At 42.7% G+C, this 18,760-nt stretch overlaps 1 protein-coding gene across 5 annotated transcripts in view; it reads left to right on the top strand.

Moving 5' to 3' along the window:
- Positions 1–18,760, top strand: part of LOC121552926 (MAM domain-containing glycosylphosphatidylinositol anchor protein 2-like) — a 408,550-nt gene that overhangs the window by 328,342 nt on the left and 61,448 nt on the right. For all 5 annotated transcript variants that reach the window (XM_045211335.1, XM_045211339.1, XM_045211337.1 and 2 more), the window contains exon 10: positions 6,208–6,477. In XM_045211335.1, coding sequence (XP_045067270.1) covers positions 6,208–6,477 — 270 coding nt within the window. The remainder of the gene's footprint in view (positions 1–6,207; positions 6,478–18,760) is intronic.

Raw genomic sequence — 18,760 nt, 5'->3', positions numbered from 1 at the left:
GTGCTCCTAATCTCAGCTCGTTACCTGTATAAAAGACACCTGGGAGCCAGAAATCTTTCTGATTGGGAGGGGGTCAAATACTTATTTCCCTCATTAAAATGCAAATCAATTTATAACATTTTTGTCATGCGTTTTTCTGGATTTTTTTGTTGTTATTCTGTCTCTCACTGTTCAAATAAACCTACCATTAAAATTATAGACGGATAATTTCTTTGTCAGTGGGCAAATGTACAAAATCAACAGGGGATCAAATACCTTTTTCCCTCACTGTATATTTAAAACAAAATACTTTTAGACTTTTACTCAAGTAGTATTTTACTGGGTGACTTTCACTTTTACTCGAGTAATTTTCTATTAAAGTACCTTTTCTTTTACTCAAGTATGACAATTGGGTACTTTTTCCACCACTGCTAAAAGTTGAATAACAATATGCTAATGCAGACCCTGCTGTTGGAAGTTCATTGTTCCATTCATCTCTGGTCTTAGTGGAAGCAGCTAAGAGGGGTGCATTCAAGCGACGCAGCATTGTTAATCTGCATTATTCAACAGCATAGAGACTCATTACGAATAGTTCAATCGCACTCATCGTTAAATATGCCATCAGTTTGACTAGCTAATGACTGTTAGGTCCTGTATCAGAATGCAATATCAAAACACATTCGATTTCCAAAGGTTGCACACATAAGAACGCTTGAGTTCTCTTTAGATAAAAGGCCTATATTTTTGTGTGTTGCCTGCGTGTTTCCCTGCAGGCTGTGGAAAGTCAATGCAGTGAGGAAACACGTGACAGGTCTGTATGGTACTGTATGGCTCGTTGGTTTCGAACGGTGGGGAATAGACATTATAAATCTGTGTTGTACCCATGTAGTGGCGGTGATGAGGGGGGAGAACCAATAGCACACCTGTTCTACTGAGCCATGAGGGATAGGCAACACCCACAGCCTGGGGGGTGGGGAAAGAGGGAGGGAGGGTGGGAGAGAGAGGGAGGGAAGAGAAAGGGACGGACAGAGAGGGGGAGATGGGGGAGAGCAGAGAGGGAGGGAGGGCAAGATTGAGACAGACAAGAATATGCTGTTGACTGTGCCACATGGGGAGAACTGGTGAACTTTGAACCCTAACACACAAAGGGAATGGTGTCTGCCTAACAACATACCACATGGATAAACACACATACACACACACAAGTGGTATCCAGCAGTGAGCGTGTGTGTGTGTGCCCGCTGGGTTAGTGTCTACTTTGTGTCACTCCCTGATGGAAGCATCAGAAGTCTGAGTCGAGGGAAATTAAATCTGAATGCCACACACAAATACATCCATGTGTCCACTGGATTTATATATACACTCCTCTACGTATTTATTTGCAAAAACAGATATACATTAAAATACCTTCAAATAAAGGTGACATTCTGTACTGTGAAACTTTTCATCTCAAATCCAAAATGCTGGAAAAAAATAAAAAAGTGCATCCCTGTCCAAATAAATATGTAGGTGAGTGTATGTATATGATGTATATCCTTACTCTGATGGAAGCATGTTGCGGAGTCTATAGGGAAATTACATCCAAACGCTGATGTTTTCCCCTCGTGAAACTTGTGACGTTCACTATATAGGATGCCACCTTTCCAACAAGTCAATTGTCAAATTTCTGCCCTGCTAGAGCTGCCCCGGTCAACTGTAAGTGCTGCTATTGTGAAGTGGAAACGTCTAGGAGCAATAACGGCTCAGCCGCGAAGTAGTAGGCCACACAAGCTCACAGAACGGGACCGCTGAGTGCTGAAGCGCGTACCACGTAAATATCGTCTGTCCCCGGTTGTAACACTCACTACTGAGTTCCAAACTGCCTCTGGAAGCAATGTCAGCACAATAACTGTTTGTTGGGAGCTTCATGAAATGGGTTTCCATGGCCGAGCAGCCGCACTCAAGCTGAAGATCACCATTCGCAATGCCAAGCACCGGCTGGAGTGGTGTAAAGCTCACCGCCATTGGACTCTGGAGCAATGGAAACGCGTTCTCTGGAGAGATGAATCACGCATCACCATCTAGCAGTCCCACGGACGAATCTGGGATTGGCAAATGCTACCTGCCCAAATGCATAGTGCCAACTGTAAAGTTTGATGGAGGAGGAATGATGGTCTGGGGCTGTTTTTCATGGTTCTGGCTAGGCCCCTTAGTTCCAGTGAAGGGAAATCTTAATGCTGCAGCATACAATGACATTGTAGACAATTCTGTGCTTCCAACTTCGTGGCAACAGTTTGGGGAAGGCCCTTTCCTTTTTCAGCATGACAATGCCCTTGTGCACAAGGCGAAGTCCATACAGAAATGTTTTGTCGAGATCGGTGTGGGAGAACTTGACTGGGCTGCACAGAGCTCTGACCTCAACCCCATCGAACACCTTTGGGATGAATTGGAATGCCGACTGCGAGCCAGGCCTAATCGCCCAACATCAGTGCCCGACCTCACTAATGCTCTTGTGGCTGAATGGAAGCAATTCCCCGCAGGAATGTTCCAACATCTAGTGGAAAGCCTTCCCAGAAGAGTGGAGGCTGTTATAGCAGCAACGGGGGGGCCATCTGCATATTAATGCCCATGATTTTGGAATGAGATGTTCGACGAGCAGGTGTCCACATACCTTTGGTCATTAGTGTACATGTAGGCTAGTGTCTGCCAGCAACATACCACATGGACGGACACACACACACACACACACGGCACACACACACACACACACACACACTCAACCATGTGGTCTCAGACAGCAGCTATACTGGGTTTTTGTCAGTCCTGGAGTGGAGTTCTCACCTCAAAGGCAGACCAGGTAAATTAAGGTAGTGTTGTCTTTGCAGGCTGTGTCCCCTTCCTTTCTCTGATGTTGGTGAGTCAAAGGCCGAGGAGAGGTCCTCCTTACTGCTGTGTTCCTACACACACATTACTGTCACACACACTATCCACTGACTGATGATTACTACTGAGCTCAATGGTTCGTCCTCATACCACTCCCCAAAACAGGGACATTACAGCAACCCAGCGCTCTCACTACCTCACCATCCACCTTACTGTTACACAAAGCACACAGCTTGCCAAGCAGCTGTTCCACTGGAGACATACTGGAGGCATAAGGGCGTAGAGCCCATGTGTAGTTAAAATATGTTCCCTTACCTAAGGAGAAACCGTTTCTTTTTTCATTCAATTTGCCATGACTTCCATATTCATTTGGTCTAGTGCCACTCAGCGAGGCTGAGGAGCATAGGGCCTGATTCGCAGCCATTGTACACAAGCCTACAATTTTAATATTATAAGTGGAGATTCAGTTCAGACATCCTTTAAGACTGTGCTAGTTGTTCCGCTTGGTAAAAGCAAAGGCCTGCCTCATTTAAGGGAGGAGTGGTTTGCTGTTTTCTGTTTTCATTGAGCCAAGATAAAAGGAGTTATCTGTCTCATCCGTACACACACACACACACACACACACACACACACACACACACACACACACACACACCTAAGCCTAACCTTAACCCCAAAACCTAACCCTAACTCTAACCCTAAACCTAACCCTAGCTCCTAACCCTAGCTCCTAACCCTAACCCTTAACTTAACCCTAACTCCTAACCCTAAACCTAATTCTAACCCTAACACTAATTCTAACCTTAACCCTAAGCCCCCTAGAAATAGCATTTGACCTTGTGGGGACTGACTACATTTCCCAAGTTGGTCATATATTTGTTTGTTTACTATTCTTGTGGGGACTTCTGGTCTCCACAAGGATAGTTAACACACACACACACACACAGTAACACCAGACTACATATGCTGCTCTATTCTTTTACCTTAAACAAACACAATAAAATGTTTTCCCTCTTTTTAGTTCATATAATCCTTTGTGAGGTTATTATTTTTACATTTGCACGTAGCAGGCAGCTAGTCCTTATTCTGGTTTTTGTTTAATGTATCATATAAGTAAATCATTAAAACCTTGGTTCTGAGAGGCTAATGACCAGGGCCTGGGGCCACATTAACAAAATGTCCTTTTTGATGACCATCTTCATCCCTTATGTTGCTGTTTCAGCTCTCCCTCCCTCTACCTCTGGCCCGGAGCAACTGCTACACACCAACACCACACCCACACCACACCCACACCACAGCAACACCACAGCAACACCACACCCACACCACACCCACACCACACCAACACCACACCAACACCACACCAACACCACACCAACACCACAGCAACACCACAGCAGCACCAGCACAGCTGCTCTACTCTACACTGTGGCATATGCTAATTCTGGGCAATTAATCCTCTTGTGTGTAATTTCTGTCCTCTCTCTCTGTGTTGTTTTAAAACCTCACTGTGACTTCTGTCAAACATCTGTATAGAGATCGTGAAGATTGTCAAGTGAGAGCATCTTTAGGAGAGAATATATTTAGTCATAACCACACACACGCATGCTTACAACACCTCCTACACAAATGAACATACTTAAGTGCACACGTGTGCGCACACACACACACAGACAGACACATACATACATACATACACACACACACCTCTCTCCCCTCACACAAACACACACACACACACTCTGTCTCTCTTTCTCTCTCTCTCTCTCACACACACACACACACACACACACACACACACACACACACACACACACACACACACACACACACACACACACACACAACACACCTCCCTCCCACACACTTCTCCTGATTGTAATACCTACCAGGGCCATGGGCAGAGTCAGGCTCTTACCTTGAATGGTCTGAGTGAATTATTAACATGAAGAGGTCTGGTCTGGTGGAAGAGGAGACGCAGCCTGTCTCATTCTCAAATAGCTTATTCATGAATTAATATTATTTTCCCCATTTTGGAGATTCTTCAGATGCAGTTTGTCATCCTGGATCTCAGTTACCAGAATCCGTTCACGTGTGATTGATTCTGTTTTAAACATTGGTTTATTTTTTGTTTCCGATTAGTTGATTACTGTGTATTAACTTAATCATTTGTTGTTATTCTTGGTTTCTCATCCATCAGTGATGGATATCGACACTCCTATATGCTAATTATCATCAGCTCGTTTCCTAAGTGTTTTTTGATACTCTTCAATTGTGTCAACGACAAATTGTCATTAGTTAACATAAACTGTGCTTTTAGCTGAAGTAACACACAGTCCACTCTGTTACCTCAGTTTCCTCTTCCCCTTTCTCTCTCTCTCTCTCTCTCTCTCTCTCTCTCTCTCTCTCTCTCTCTCTCTCTCTCTCTCTCTCTCTCTCTCTCCCTCTCTCTCTCTCTCTCTATATATATATATATATATTTTTTTTTTTCTTTCTCTCTCTCTTGTTGTGCCTCTTTCTCTTTCTCTGTCGATCTCTCTCTATATATATCTCTCTCACGCGCTATCCCTCACAGACCTTCAATCTTTGGGTCTCGAAATGTACTTTGAGTATGAGAGTACAGAGCTCCCTTGTGGAAAAATAGCTTTCCTGTAAGCAATCTTGAGTGGTTTGTGTCCTTACCATCGCCTCCCACAGTGAGCTGAGTAAATGACACTTATACACTTCCCCCCTCTCTCGCTGTCTGGCTCTCCTAGGTCCCTGTTCTAACTCTGAGTGTTTTTCTCCCTTCCTTTCCCAGTGTCTCCTCTTCCTATCCATCTCTCTGTGTCCCTCCCAAACCTTAACCCTCCCAAACCCTTCTAAGCCCGAGTCTTGAAAAGGTAGAATGAGAGATGTTACTGCACCTTCCAGCTCTACACTGTAAAGAAAATCCTGTTGTTTTTACTAACTTACTGGCAGTCAGTTACCTGTAAGCTACTGTAGAAAAAGGTACAGTATGTTACCGTAAATTCCAAAGAAATGTTTATTTAACAGTACATTACTATAAACTTTGCAGGAATGTACTGTTAAACCAAAGTTTTTTTTAATTTAAAGTAACATACTGTTTCTTTTTTTTTACAATAACTTACAGGTAACTAGCTGCCCGTAAATTCCTATAAAAACATATATATTTTTTTACAGTGCAGTCTTTCTACTTACTCTCAGTCAAAGACCCTCCCACTGTGAAATGAAAAATTCAATAAGACTACTTCTCTCAATCTCACATCTTTAACGCTCTTTATTTTTATTTCACTGAGCCTCTGTTATTCTCCCTGGGACACCCTAACCCTATACTAGTCTAACTGCTTCCTCTCTCCGCCCCAGACCCTCCGTCGGTGGAGCCTGTGTTGTTAGAGATGCGTCAGGGCCTGGGCCGGCCAGTGGCGATGAACTGCCGGGTCCTGCGTGCCCACCCCTCCCGGGTGCTGCGCTACGAGTGGCGGCTGGGGAACCGCCTGCTCCACGCTGGACACTTCGACCAGAGCGACGAGACAGAGTACACCGTCAAAAGCCTCAACCGCGAGGGCTGGGGGGAGTACACCTGTGATGTCATCAACGAGGCCGGCGCTGGGCGCTGCACATTCCTGGTCACAGGTAAGGAACACTTGATGTTTTTAAATGCGTTTGAATAAAGTTTAATTTGATACTTCCTGTTCTCAGTCGCTGACATCACTCAATGTGGTTTGTAGCGTGGCATTCTGACTTTACTTGTCCAATGTAAGTATGCTAGTTATACTGAACAGAATTTAGATTGGCTCTTTCACTACATCTAAAAGCACCTCACATTTTATGAGGTATAACTTACATCTTTCCTTCACATTGTGTTAATAAACCAACCCACCTGGATTGACACGTAGCCGAGCAGCCATGTTGTGCCCCATCTGCTATGCGTCCTCTCTGTAACAGAGTTCTGAAGCAGGAGGAGGTTTCCCTATTCTCCGTCATGGCAATTCAACTTCCCAGGGATGTATCCTTAATGGTTGAATGATGTGAATGATGTCTGTAGCAAATTGAAACCTGCCTGTCAGACGGGTAGGTAGATACAGTACGTGTACCATAAGGTAATTGATTGAAAAGGAGTGGGCGAGACAGGCAACAGCCTAATACAGATTGTCAATTTGAACGTGAGAGACGTCTTCTATAAGATCCATGTCAGTCTTAACACCTACTTTTACACATCCCCTATTGTGTCCCAAATGGCACCCTATTCCCTATATAGTGCACTACTTCTATGGGTCCTGGTCAAATGTAGTGTACTATGTAATGAATAGGGTGCCATTTGGGATGTGGCTCTCTAGATTACTAATGACAGCTCGCACTATACAGGAGGGGCCCGATCCTTCATACAGGAAACAGATTTGTTAGGTAATTCATTGTTATTCCCATCCGGCTAAGTATTTTTAGATTGCCATGCTGTAATGTTTGTGGTGGAGCGCCTGAAAATAGCAGGAGGAACAGTCAGTGGCCGTGTCATCGCTCACACAGAGCGCTTGTGTTTTATGACAGGGCCAGATTAGTTTGGAGCGGCAGAGAGAGAGAGAGAGAGAAAGACAGGTTGAGAAAAAGATAGAGAGTGAAATAGACAGTGCCAGGGGACAGCGGCAGAGGATCAAAGTGACAAATACGACTCCGTCCTGAACCGCTCCGTTCCTAATGGGAGGTCTGGGAAACAGAAACCTTTGCCATGATCCTGCGGCTCGCTCGCTCTCTCCCTCCCTCTCTCTCTCTCTCCCTCCCTCTCTCTCTCTCTCTCGCTCTCTCTCTCTCTCTCTCTCTCTCTCTCTCTCTCTCTCTCTCTCTCTCTCTCTCTCTCTCTCTCTCTCTCTCTGTCTTTGTCTGTCTCTCTCTCTCTCTCTCTCTCTCTCTCTCTCTCTCTCTCTCTCTCTCTCTCTCTCTCTCTCTCTCTCTCTCTCTCTCTCTCTCTCTGTCTTTGTCTCTCTCCCTCCCTCCCTCCATCTGGTAGAGATGGACAGTGTCTGGTCTGTGTGTCATATATCAGTCCAGCCCCTGAGGAGAAGGTAGAGTGAAGGAGGAGAGGAGATCATCCCCTCCGGCCGTTTGCTTTTCTCAGCGGGTCTCGTGTGCCATCACTCACATCCCTCCTTCCCTCGCTCTCTACTTCCATCCCTCCCGTCCTACTTTCCTCCCTCCATCATCTCTACAGCAATCCTTCCATTCCAGTTCACACAGATTCCTACCATTCATCCCTCCCTCCAGCCCTCCATCCATCCATCCATCCATCCATCCTCTATCCAATTCTCCCTCCATCCATCTCTCCCTTGATCCATCTACCCCTCCCCATGTCACTCTCTCCATCTCTCCCTCCTCCAGCCATCCCTCCAGCCCCCCTTCCATCTCTCTATCCCTCTCTCCCTTCATTCCTCCATCCCTTTCTCCCTCCATCCCTACAGCCCTCTCTCCCTCCATCCCAGTGCTCCAGATTCCTACCATCTGGATGTGTCTGCTGCCAAAGGTACGGCAGCTCAGTTAGTTAGCAGCCCCCGGGACCAGGAGGGAGCACAGCTGAAAATCCACATTGGGCTCCACGATTATGCTTGAAATCCAATGTACCCTATCCCTCCCTTTACTCCCTCCCTTAACCACCCCCTCCTCCCATCCTACAACACAAGCTTCCAATGCACCCTGCCTCACCTAATCCCCCCCACCACCATCACCATCTGAAAAGATGAGGCTAGTCCGATCCCTCTCAGTGTCTGCAACGGTGGCCAGACATAATGGCATAATGTCCTTATTAACAGCATATTGTTCAAACTGTGCACCGGCTGGGGTTTAGCAATCAGATAGTGAGTTAAGTACTTGACCTGTTTATGATGAGACAGACACAAAAGCTTGAATGCCAAGACACTGGATCAGTGTAGGAGATCTCAAGTAGGCCAGTGGTGGAGAAAGTAATCACATGAGAACTTAATCCAAAGATTGACTAATTCGCCTCAAATGAAGTTTGTTTTGGTTCTCTGTGTTTGTTGCCCTAAGAGCAGTCCAAATTCCCTGGCATAGATTCACCCTTCAAGGACCAATCCACTCATGTGAATCCTGCAATGTTGGCATCTTGTTTACCAAAACTAAGCCCGTATATCAATATTTAAGATGGCTGAGGAAAGTTTGTGTAGCAGTTTGTTGAGGAAGGAAACATTTGCATATCATATTGGGAAACAACAAAGCTTCAACTCATGTCAATCATTCAGTGTGGAGGTAAGCTCTGAAATGGCAGAAGACTCTGAGGCAATGCTATGCATGCCAAACTACAGCGAGAGAGAGAGAGAGAGAGAGAGAGAGAGAGAGAGAGAGAGAGAGAGAGAGAGAGAGAGAGAGAGAGAGAGAGAGAGAGAGAGAGAGAGAGAGAGAGAGAGAGAGAGAGAGAGAGAGAGAGAGAGAGAGAAGAGAGAAGATCAGGTCTGTGTACAGTAAAAATGTATCAATCAAGGCCATTGGCCGAAGGCCAGGGTAGGTTGATTAAACCCAGGGTCTCAGTCATCACGCCAGGGGGCACATACAAGGATGCCCACACACACACACACAAACACACACACACACACACACTCCAAAGCCTGGCAGCAGGCCATGCTCAGGGGCAAACACACACACTTTATCACACTGATTGTCAGGGGCCAGGCCAGGAGGCTTGTGTGTATTTGCGTGCCAGGCTGGGGGGGGGGCATCTGGTGGCTGTGGCTTTACTGAGATGAGATGGCCCTTCAATCCTGCCAGAGCAGAGTGGCAGCCAGCGTCTTCAGAGGGTTTAATCTGCACCCCTGAGCCCTGGCAAGACCCTTGCACGATAGGATAGAATGAGAACCTCAGCCCTCCATCTCAGGTTGGCATACACCACTCAGATCCTCTGGATAGGACTATTTCTCTGCTGCTCTTCAATTGTGGTCCTTCGGAACCACATGGTGTGCAGGTTTTCATTTTACTACCCAACACTATCATACCAGCATTTTCAAAGGGTTTAATATCCACCGCTGAGCCTTGGCAGGATAGGATAGTGTTCTTCAATCATGGTTTTAGGGTCCTTCGGTCCTGGTGAGAGTGTGCAGGTTTTTGTTACAGCCCAACACTAACACATCTGTTTCAGTAATTCAAGGTTTAATGATTAGTTGATTAGTTGAATCATGTGTGTTAGTACTGGGCTGCAACCAATGCCTGCACTCCCTGTGTGTCCTCAAGACAATGAATGAAGACTACTTTCTAAGGTGAATATAGAGTAAAATGTTTCTGTAAGGATGAGTTCTTAGAGCATGATGAGAATATTTACGAGAGAAGAGAATCCTGGAGTTTTCCACCACCGCAGTCAAAATGTTTCTCCATCACATACCAAAAAAATAAGGGTTCCTCAAGGGTTCTTTGGGAAGGGTGATGGTTCTATGTGGAACCATACTGACCCAAATAACCCTTTGAGCCCTTAAATTGTTCTTTACAGTTCAAAAAAGGGTTCTTTCCTCTTTTAATGATAATTAAAATGTAGGGGCGGCGGCTCATTTGAATATTTGGGGTCGTGGTTTGCTCACAGCACTTTTTGCGCAACCGTCAGTGAGACTGTCATTCCAGTTTATCCAATCTGTTGTGTTATGCTATTACATCCAGGCTCTGTCGCAGCCGGCCGCGACCGGGAGACTCATGGGCGGCGCACAATTGGCCCAGCGTCGTCCAGGGTAGGGGAGGGAATGGCCGGCTGGGATGTAGCTCAGTTGATATAGCATGGTGTTTGCAACGCCAGGGTTGTGGGTTTGATTCCCATGGGGGGCCAGTATGAAAAATTTAAATAAATATGTATTCACTAACTGTAAGTCGCTCTGGATAAGAGCGTCTGCTAAATGACTAAAGTGTAAATGTAAAATGTAATGTTATATATGACTATGGCCAGTGATGGTGTCTTGTGAAAGACTCAGCTATGGCCCTATGTCAATTGAGGAAGGTTGGCTAAGTCAGTAGTTTTCAATTCTCTCCTCATGGACCCACAACTGTTCCAGAGCTAGCAAACCTGATTCAACTTGTTAATAAACACAATAAGAAATCCTATGGAATTTTAATAATATAATATGGCTATTAAACCAGAATAAAAAATCCTGTATGGTTCATAAACACGACATAAACGTTTCACAAATCATCTATAACCGTATGTCATGCTCTATAAAGGGTTCAGAAATGTGGCATAACTGTGTGACATAACCACCAATGTCAAATGTGACATAACCCACTATGTCAAATATGACATAAACCTGTGCTTTATAAAGGGTGGCATAAGCACTGCTTAATAAAGGCCTTATAGATCATATTAAATTGAGGCTTTACAAAGCTTTTATAACCTTGCCATGCATCTTGGTAGAGCATTGCAATGCCAGGATAGTGGGTTCGATTGTTGGAACCACCCATACGTAAAAATGTATGCACGCATGACTGTAAGTCGCTTTGGATAAAAGTGTCTGCAAAATTGTGTGTATTATATTACTCTAAAACAGTGGCGATTTTCGCATGTAAATCTTGGTGGGGCAAACTCAAACAATTTGTTTTATGCATGCCAGCAAAGCCACTACACAACACAATACTAAACAATACAGAGCTTTCCTTTCAGCACCATGGAGTGAATCCTTACCACCGCTACACCTGGCTATCAGCTGAGCCTCGCCTGGCAGCGAAACAGTTAATTCAGCCTCATTTACAGCATTTTAAAAACCATAGCTGATATGGCTGACTTGCTTAAATAAATATGGTTTCTACTGACTCCTTATGGATTTGTGTAACTCGATAAGAACTGCATTCTCCTTCAATAATACCGAATGGCGACATGAGTTTTGAGTTTTGAACCATAAACAAACATTATTACATTTATGTTCAGTAAATTAATAATGTTTGTTCTTATATCATTAACACTAAGCTCTAAGTATAAGCAAGTGCAAGCAAACGAGCTGCGACGAGGCAGGCCTTCGTTCAGCACCTTCAAAAGTGACACCAACAGAAATTCAGATAGATCAGATCAATTCAGCAAGATCTTGAGGCCTTAAATGTACTCTTCTTTAAGTCACCACAGAGAGAGGGTAGAGAGACAGAGAGACGCAGTTAGCCTAGCATTTGAATTATTTTATTAGGCCTATGTGGTCTAAATAGGAAGGAAAATACAATGACGAGAATCCACTTTTATAGACACTTTTACCGACGCTCAGACAGCGCATTGCACAAACAAAACAACCCTCGCAATATCAACTGGAATTACATGGGTCTATTACTGATCTTTCACTGGCAAACATGGTTACAGACCCAACAACATGACATAGTATCCCCTCCACATGGAGAAAAGCACATGAGCTAATTATAATACACAAAGTAAGCAAAACAATGAAATGTATAATTCCAACATTGCCTAAAATGATGAATAAGATACTAATGAGATAGACCAATATAAGCAATATAACAATTGAGATGTACAAACTAGGGTATAAGGGAACAATGAGTGGCTAAAAGGCAAGCCGTAATTTCGATTAAGACATTAATGAGGAGCTAAGACAGACATAGTCAATATTACTATTTCTTCAGCACTTTTGAAATGGACAGCGACAGAATTCAGAACATGGGACATTCTTACAGTGTTCTCCCTGTACACAAAGTTAGAACCGTAGGAATAAATAATGGGGGCATATAAGCAGACAATGAAAGCTTTTACAATACCAAGTTAGAACAGTAGGCTAAGTTCTGAGGGGGAGGGACCAAGGGTGAGACATGGGCTACTAACAGCGTACTACACAACATACACTTAGCATTACTTTCTTAGCTACAGTATACATATCTCCCTGGCATATTACATAATTTATGCAGAAGCATACACAACATATTTCTGGACTCACTGTTGTTGTGCTGTGCTCACTTGAACAGGAAGGTGGCATGGCAGTCCTTCTTGTGGGCAAAAGTTGTCATCAAACTTTGTCATCAAAGTCTGGCATGCTCTGGATTTATGCTGCTTTCAAGACAACTGGGAACTTGAAAAAAAAAAATGTTGAATCATGACGTCAGAGCTCTAGAAAGAGGCCTGAGATCCCAAATTGGAATTCAGAGTTTTCCCAGTTGGAGCTCGTTTTTTCAGTGTTCCCACTTGTCTTGAATGAACTTAAGTCGGAAATCGGAGATTTCCCAGTTCCCAGTTCCCAGTTGTTTTGAACAGAAGCTATACTGGATTGACAGCATGACCAATGTATTCAAACATTTCTGGCCCATGGTGTTGCGTGTGAATGTTTATCCTTTTAAGCTTGGACCCTTTCAGACAGATGTTTTAAATCCTTAAACCCAGACTTGGACCACACACCCTCTCCACCGAATAGCAGGCAGGGGAAGCAAAATAGGGCTAGCTTTGCGATGCTCGCAGTTAGCCACTGATTCCTTCCAAACCACTCATTGTTGAGTTTGCGATTTACGACTTGTTGTGTAATGTTTATGTCCAATGTCCGATGAGCACCGATACGTTTTATCTATAAGGATTGAAAAGGATTTGCCAGTAGATTGTCCATGTGATTCTGCTTGTCTAGATAGCTAGCTTGCTAGCTAAGATTTTGAAAGTATGATGTTGACATGATCATTCCAATGAAAGCTACGGTAGATATAACGTGATTTGACGTCATTTTATCTGTGGCCAATGACCTTGAGCCTTCTTGGACGGGCACTTCTAATGTAACTCTATGGCAGCACCCAAGGGGGCTTGAACTGCCTAGCTCTCCCTGTAGATTATGCAGTGACGTAGTGTCCCCATGAGTGACAGAACACTGAGCCAATCCCGGTGCAACTAGAGAAGACTACCAACGCCTACGCTCTGTGCTTTCGCTGGCTGCCCCTGCACCACAGAAAGCACTGAACTAGGCTGAAACACCTGCATTTTGGAGCTGCATTACTCAAGAAAGAGACCATGTTTGTATGCAGCTTTATTAACTTTATTTTTATTTATTTTTATATATATATTGTTTGCAAACTGATATGTAACACGAATTAATGCCAAAATAACCTGCAAAACAGGCCAACTTCTTTTTTTATTATAATATTTTGCTAAACAGGTGGGGCTCAATGCCCTGAATGACAGGTCACCACTGCTCTAAAACATTTCTAGTCAGTATTGGACCTGACCTCAACTTTCCTCAAAATGCTGTGCTGCAGGATGACACACACTCTAAAGTGCAGTCATGGTAGGGCCTTTTAAAATCAGTTTTTTTTAAACTGTTTTTGCCTAGTTCTGTTTTCTCCGTTTTTTTGTTATTCCAGGTTTCATATTCCGCCCAATGTTTTGGGGTTTTCCCCCAGTTTTTCACACTTTTTTAATAGAAAAACAACAACATTTGATTTTCTGTGTTCACAACAATGCTTAAACTACATCAGGGGATGACTTTTGAGTTCTGGGAAAAAACTAGGAAACTTACATTTTTGAGTGTAGTTGCCCTTTAATTCAGTGTGCATGCCTTGCACTGTTGTTTGATTAGCTGTGTTTGGTGTTTCTGTAGCGCAGTAAGTGCACATGTGATGAGTTCCCAAATCAAATGCACACTTGTGGTGCCACTGGACTGCAAAAAAATGAGTAAGTGAACCTTTATTTATTAAAATAAAAATGTATTTGTAATAGTTAAGTGTTGAGTTAGATTATATAGTTATTTCAAATAATTTCTGTGACTTCACAGCAATTGCTAACTAGCTAGCTAGCTAAAAAAAATCTGCTAGCTAGCAGGCTCAGCTAAATAAAAATCACCCTGATACAGCCACGTCTCATAGGCACGTCATGAGATTTGTAAATGAAAGAGAATATAATAATATGAATTGAATGGAGTTGCCCTTATCCAGATGGTGTGACAAAGGCATTTCCTAACAGACATAATTATGTCTAAACGCTGCCCATTTCTACAATTTATCTTCTTAAAATTATTTTAAACCTAACCCTAACGAATGAAGGCCAAGTTTGATGTGTTGGTCCACCAGACCTTCGGCGAGATTAGATGTAATGTGACTAACATGACTTCACTTAAAAGCGTGTGCCATCCTTCAGCACAACATGTCACCCTTTATAAAGCACATGTTCATATCATATTCGACATAGTGGGTTATGTCACATTTGACATGGGTGATTATGTCACACAGTTATGCCACATTTATGAACCCTTTATAATGCATGACATATGGTTATAGATGCTTTGTAACACATTTATGTAGTGCTTATGAAGGCATTGTGAAGGCTTTATGAAGCCTTTATAAGCTGAACGCCATTTAAAGCGGGACCGCCTTGGACAACCTCGAATACACTCCAAGTTTGGATATCCTGCTGTGCAGGAACATTCTCAGCAACAAACGAGTGATCAAATTAAGATCCTACATCTGTAGAACCTTCAAAAAAGTGTTCTACATAGAACCAAAAAGTGTTCCGCTATTGTTACAAGCCAAAGAACCCCTATCTGGTACTATACTAGAACCATTATTTTTTTGTGTGTAGCTGTCTGACAGTGATGGATAGCCAATGATGAGTGACATGATGTGCTGCAGAAACCAACAGGGAGCATATGAATAGTGTTATCTATCGATCAGTTATATAGGAATCTGTCAGCCCTGAAGGACAGGAGCATACTGTACAGGTTATATATAGTCATGTGACGTGTAATCCTTTATGATAGCCTGATAGGCTTATGTATAAGCAGCATAGTGTCATTATTATGTCAAAAAATAGTGAAATTTAAGCTAAATATGTCTTTACTCCAAACCAAGCCAACCGTTATTATAGCAATTGTGAAAGTGTAACCATAACTCAGTTGATATTAATAATACATCCATCTCTATAGCACACATTTCCCTTGGTAATCAGAAGCCAGACTGGAACATTGTAATGTTTGCTGTCTAGACATATTTGTTAGACAAAAGCACTGTGATGTTTGGGGAGCACAGTTTGAGCATCATGAGGGGAAACAGATTTGTATGCGTTTCTTTGAGCAACTGTGTTCTTTGAACCCCTCTCCAAACTGAGTATAGGGTACAGTTAAGCCACTGGAAAACACATCTGTCATTGGGTATTTGTTGCCACCAGTGCAAACACTGGGAGGATTTCCCTCCAAAGCAGCCTTTTGTATCTCATGCATTTTACGTGGTCATTAGCATATGTCCAGCTGCTATATGACCCTTGTGACTGGAGCAGTTGCGTGTTTATGTGAAGCCTCAGCTACAATACATCCTACATCTCTGTCTATGAGAGGGGGGTAAAGACAATTATGTTTATAATACATTTAAATCAAATGGGTAGTGGTGGTGACAGGTAGGTATATGCGATTTGTAGCTTGTTGTAGTAGTCCATTGTTTACTACAGTGTTCCTTCATGTAGTAGCTTGATAATGCACTCCAAATTATGGACTTTGGGAAAACGCTTGCATTCATTACATACCGGTCATGCATGTAATGTAAATCGTCTTTTGAAAGCTAAATAGACCTCTAGTAATTAAAATACTTTGGTTTTGCGTCATTTGTGTTGCTTGACTTCGCTTGCTTTGTGGTTGGTCGCTCCGTGCTCCAGTCTGTTTCAATTGTAGAGAGAGAGAGAGATGTAGAGGTAGCGAGAGAAAGAGAGAGAGAGAAATATAGAGAGCGAAAGCAACATGGGGAGATGGAGAAGGGCTATTGTTTTCTTCCCAACAACCTGTACAGAAACAGGTTTTTCGACCCTCAGAGCAACGCTGACTTTTTATATTACATTAATATACAGGATGTCCTTTCAGGAGTGGTTTTCTGTGACAAGTGTATGACCTTTGAAAGTCCCATGTCTACAAAACATGGAATAAATAACAGAGGAATTCAATTGGCGAGACAAGAGAGAGAGAGAGAGAGAGTGACAAAGAGAGTGACAAAGAGAGTGACTTGTCCCTGGGAGTTTCTGTAACATTTCCCAGCATGGGCTCAGCTCACAACTGCCAGGTATAATCGTGTTGTATTCAGTTCTTTATATTTTCTCTACAATTGTGTTTACTGGAAAGATGACTACTGTAGAATTGCAAGCTAATTTTGGGAATACATTCTCAAAATGGCATATACTTCCCTGAACAGAAGAGATGGTTAGGAATCCATGAATTGTTTTTGTGTCTCATGAATTGTGAAAACATGGTTGACTGGATTATTTTTTAAATGTCACAAAAAAACGAATTCTAAACTGTGATACAAAGAGCATGATAAATGGCACATTTCAATCCATTAGTTTACACTTCCTGTTTCCAAACAGGTTTTTATGGAAAAGATACCAAAACACATTCCCAAAAATATTGTTCCGCTCTAGCCCCATTGGATTTCATTCTCTTGTTCTACGGAAATTATTTTATCTTGTTGATGAATGAACTAGTCTTTTTGTATGGATTCGAATATTGTATTTTAAACAGCTTTATCCATGTATAGGCTTGTGATCTCTACTTGGCTGTCCAAACAAATGCAAAGCTTCATTAACCTGATTTATTGTCTATTGCGCCCAAAGCAGTATATATCATTTTTATCAGTATTTTGTTGATGGGTTTTAGAAGTCCTATCTTCACAATCTAAATTGATTGATTATAAAAGTGGAAAGCTTAACCTCTGAATTTATTGATTGGATGCTAAAGCAGATTTGTTGAGTTATGTTATAGGGCTCCCTTGCAAAAGAGACCTTGGTCTCAATGGGGCTTCCTGCTAAAATAAAGGTTAAAAAAAAGTTGAATATACTCAACAAGTTCTCATTGACTTTGTTAAAAAAAATGGTACTGTATGCAGTCATTGTGTTCAAGCTTCAGATCAGGTTTCTATGATCATCCTAAACATTTCAATTTCCTCTCATCCACTGTCCTTTTCACAGGCATTAATATTGTAATAGGAGTTTTGCAATTAAACATGCAAAGAATTGAATTATTCATATCCAGACTTTTAAAAGGATTATGCACTTTTAAACCATGTCTATTGCAGATAAAGTTATCTTGACTGTTACGTGACTGGTGAACAGCATTTCCATACACTTCCTTGGTCGAATAAATCTAATTCAAAACGAATTCAAACAATAGCTTCGCTCATTTGAACCAAATGGAAAGGGTTGAATGCAGAAGAAGACAACAAATCAAGTCAAATTATATTGATCGAGTGCACATGCTGTATTGTGCAGATGTTATCGTGGGTGTAGTGAAATGCTTATGTTCCTAACACTAGTCTTAGAGCCAGAAATTTGCCCAGTGAACTTTTTACCCTGTTGTTCTGTTTAAATAAGTGACCCAGTCCCTTAGTCATTTCCACTATGTTGGCCCTTCTGGAAGGCAGACACCTGATGGAGCTGCGGTCTTCCCAGCCTGTGGGGATAAACTCCACTGATTGGTTCACACTCTTCAGACTGAGTACTGATAGATTGACCCTCCCCAGCCTGCGGGGCTAAACTCTTAACTCTGGGGATCATTAAATGTGTCTGGGAGTCTGCATAGAGAGTCTTAATAAGTCATTGATGACATAAACCACCATGACAGCTCTAATAGACTTTGCTGCTGGAGAGTTCAGCTAGTTGCTCTGTCTCAACTTCATATTGTCAGATCACTGCATCGCTTTATTTGAGTAAGCGTTAGCCTCTGTCTCGACTATCGCTATTAGAAATCCTCCCCTTCTTTGGTGCGCTTCAGTAGACTGAATTTCAATTTTTTACGACTGTATGAACCGCTTCCTGTGTGGTCTCAGGGAGAAGAATGTTAGACTGTCTTCAGAGAATCTCCACTTGAATGCTGTTTTTTAGTATTAGTGTGTTTACTTTGACCTGTGAGAAATCAATTTTTTTGTTGGCTCTCCGTCTCTTCTGTAAATATTGAATATGTCAAGCAGCCCACTTTAGAACACCTTACTGAACACACAATACTTTTCTGTC

Source organism: Coregonus clupeaformis, chromosome 36, assembly GCF_020615455.1.
Source record: "Coregonus clupeaformis isolate EN_2021a chromosome 36, ASM2061545v1, whole genome shotgun sequence".
Taxonomy (NCBI): Eukaryota; Metazoa; Chordata; class Actinopteri; order Salmoniformes; family Salmonidae; genus Coregonus; species Coregonus clupeaformis.
Note: the sequence above shows the minus strand (reverse complement) of the source record. Positions and strands in the feature narration are given on the sequence as shown.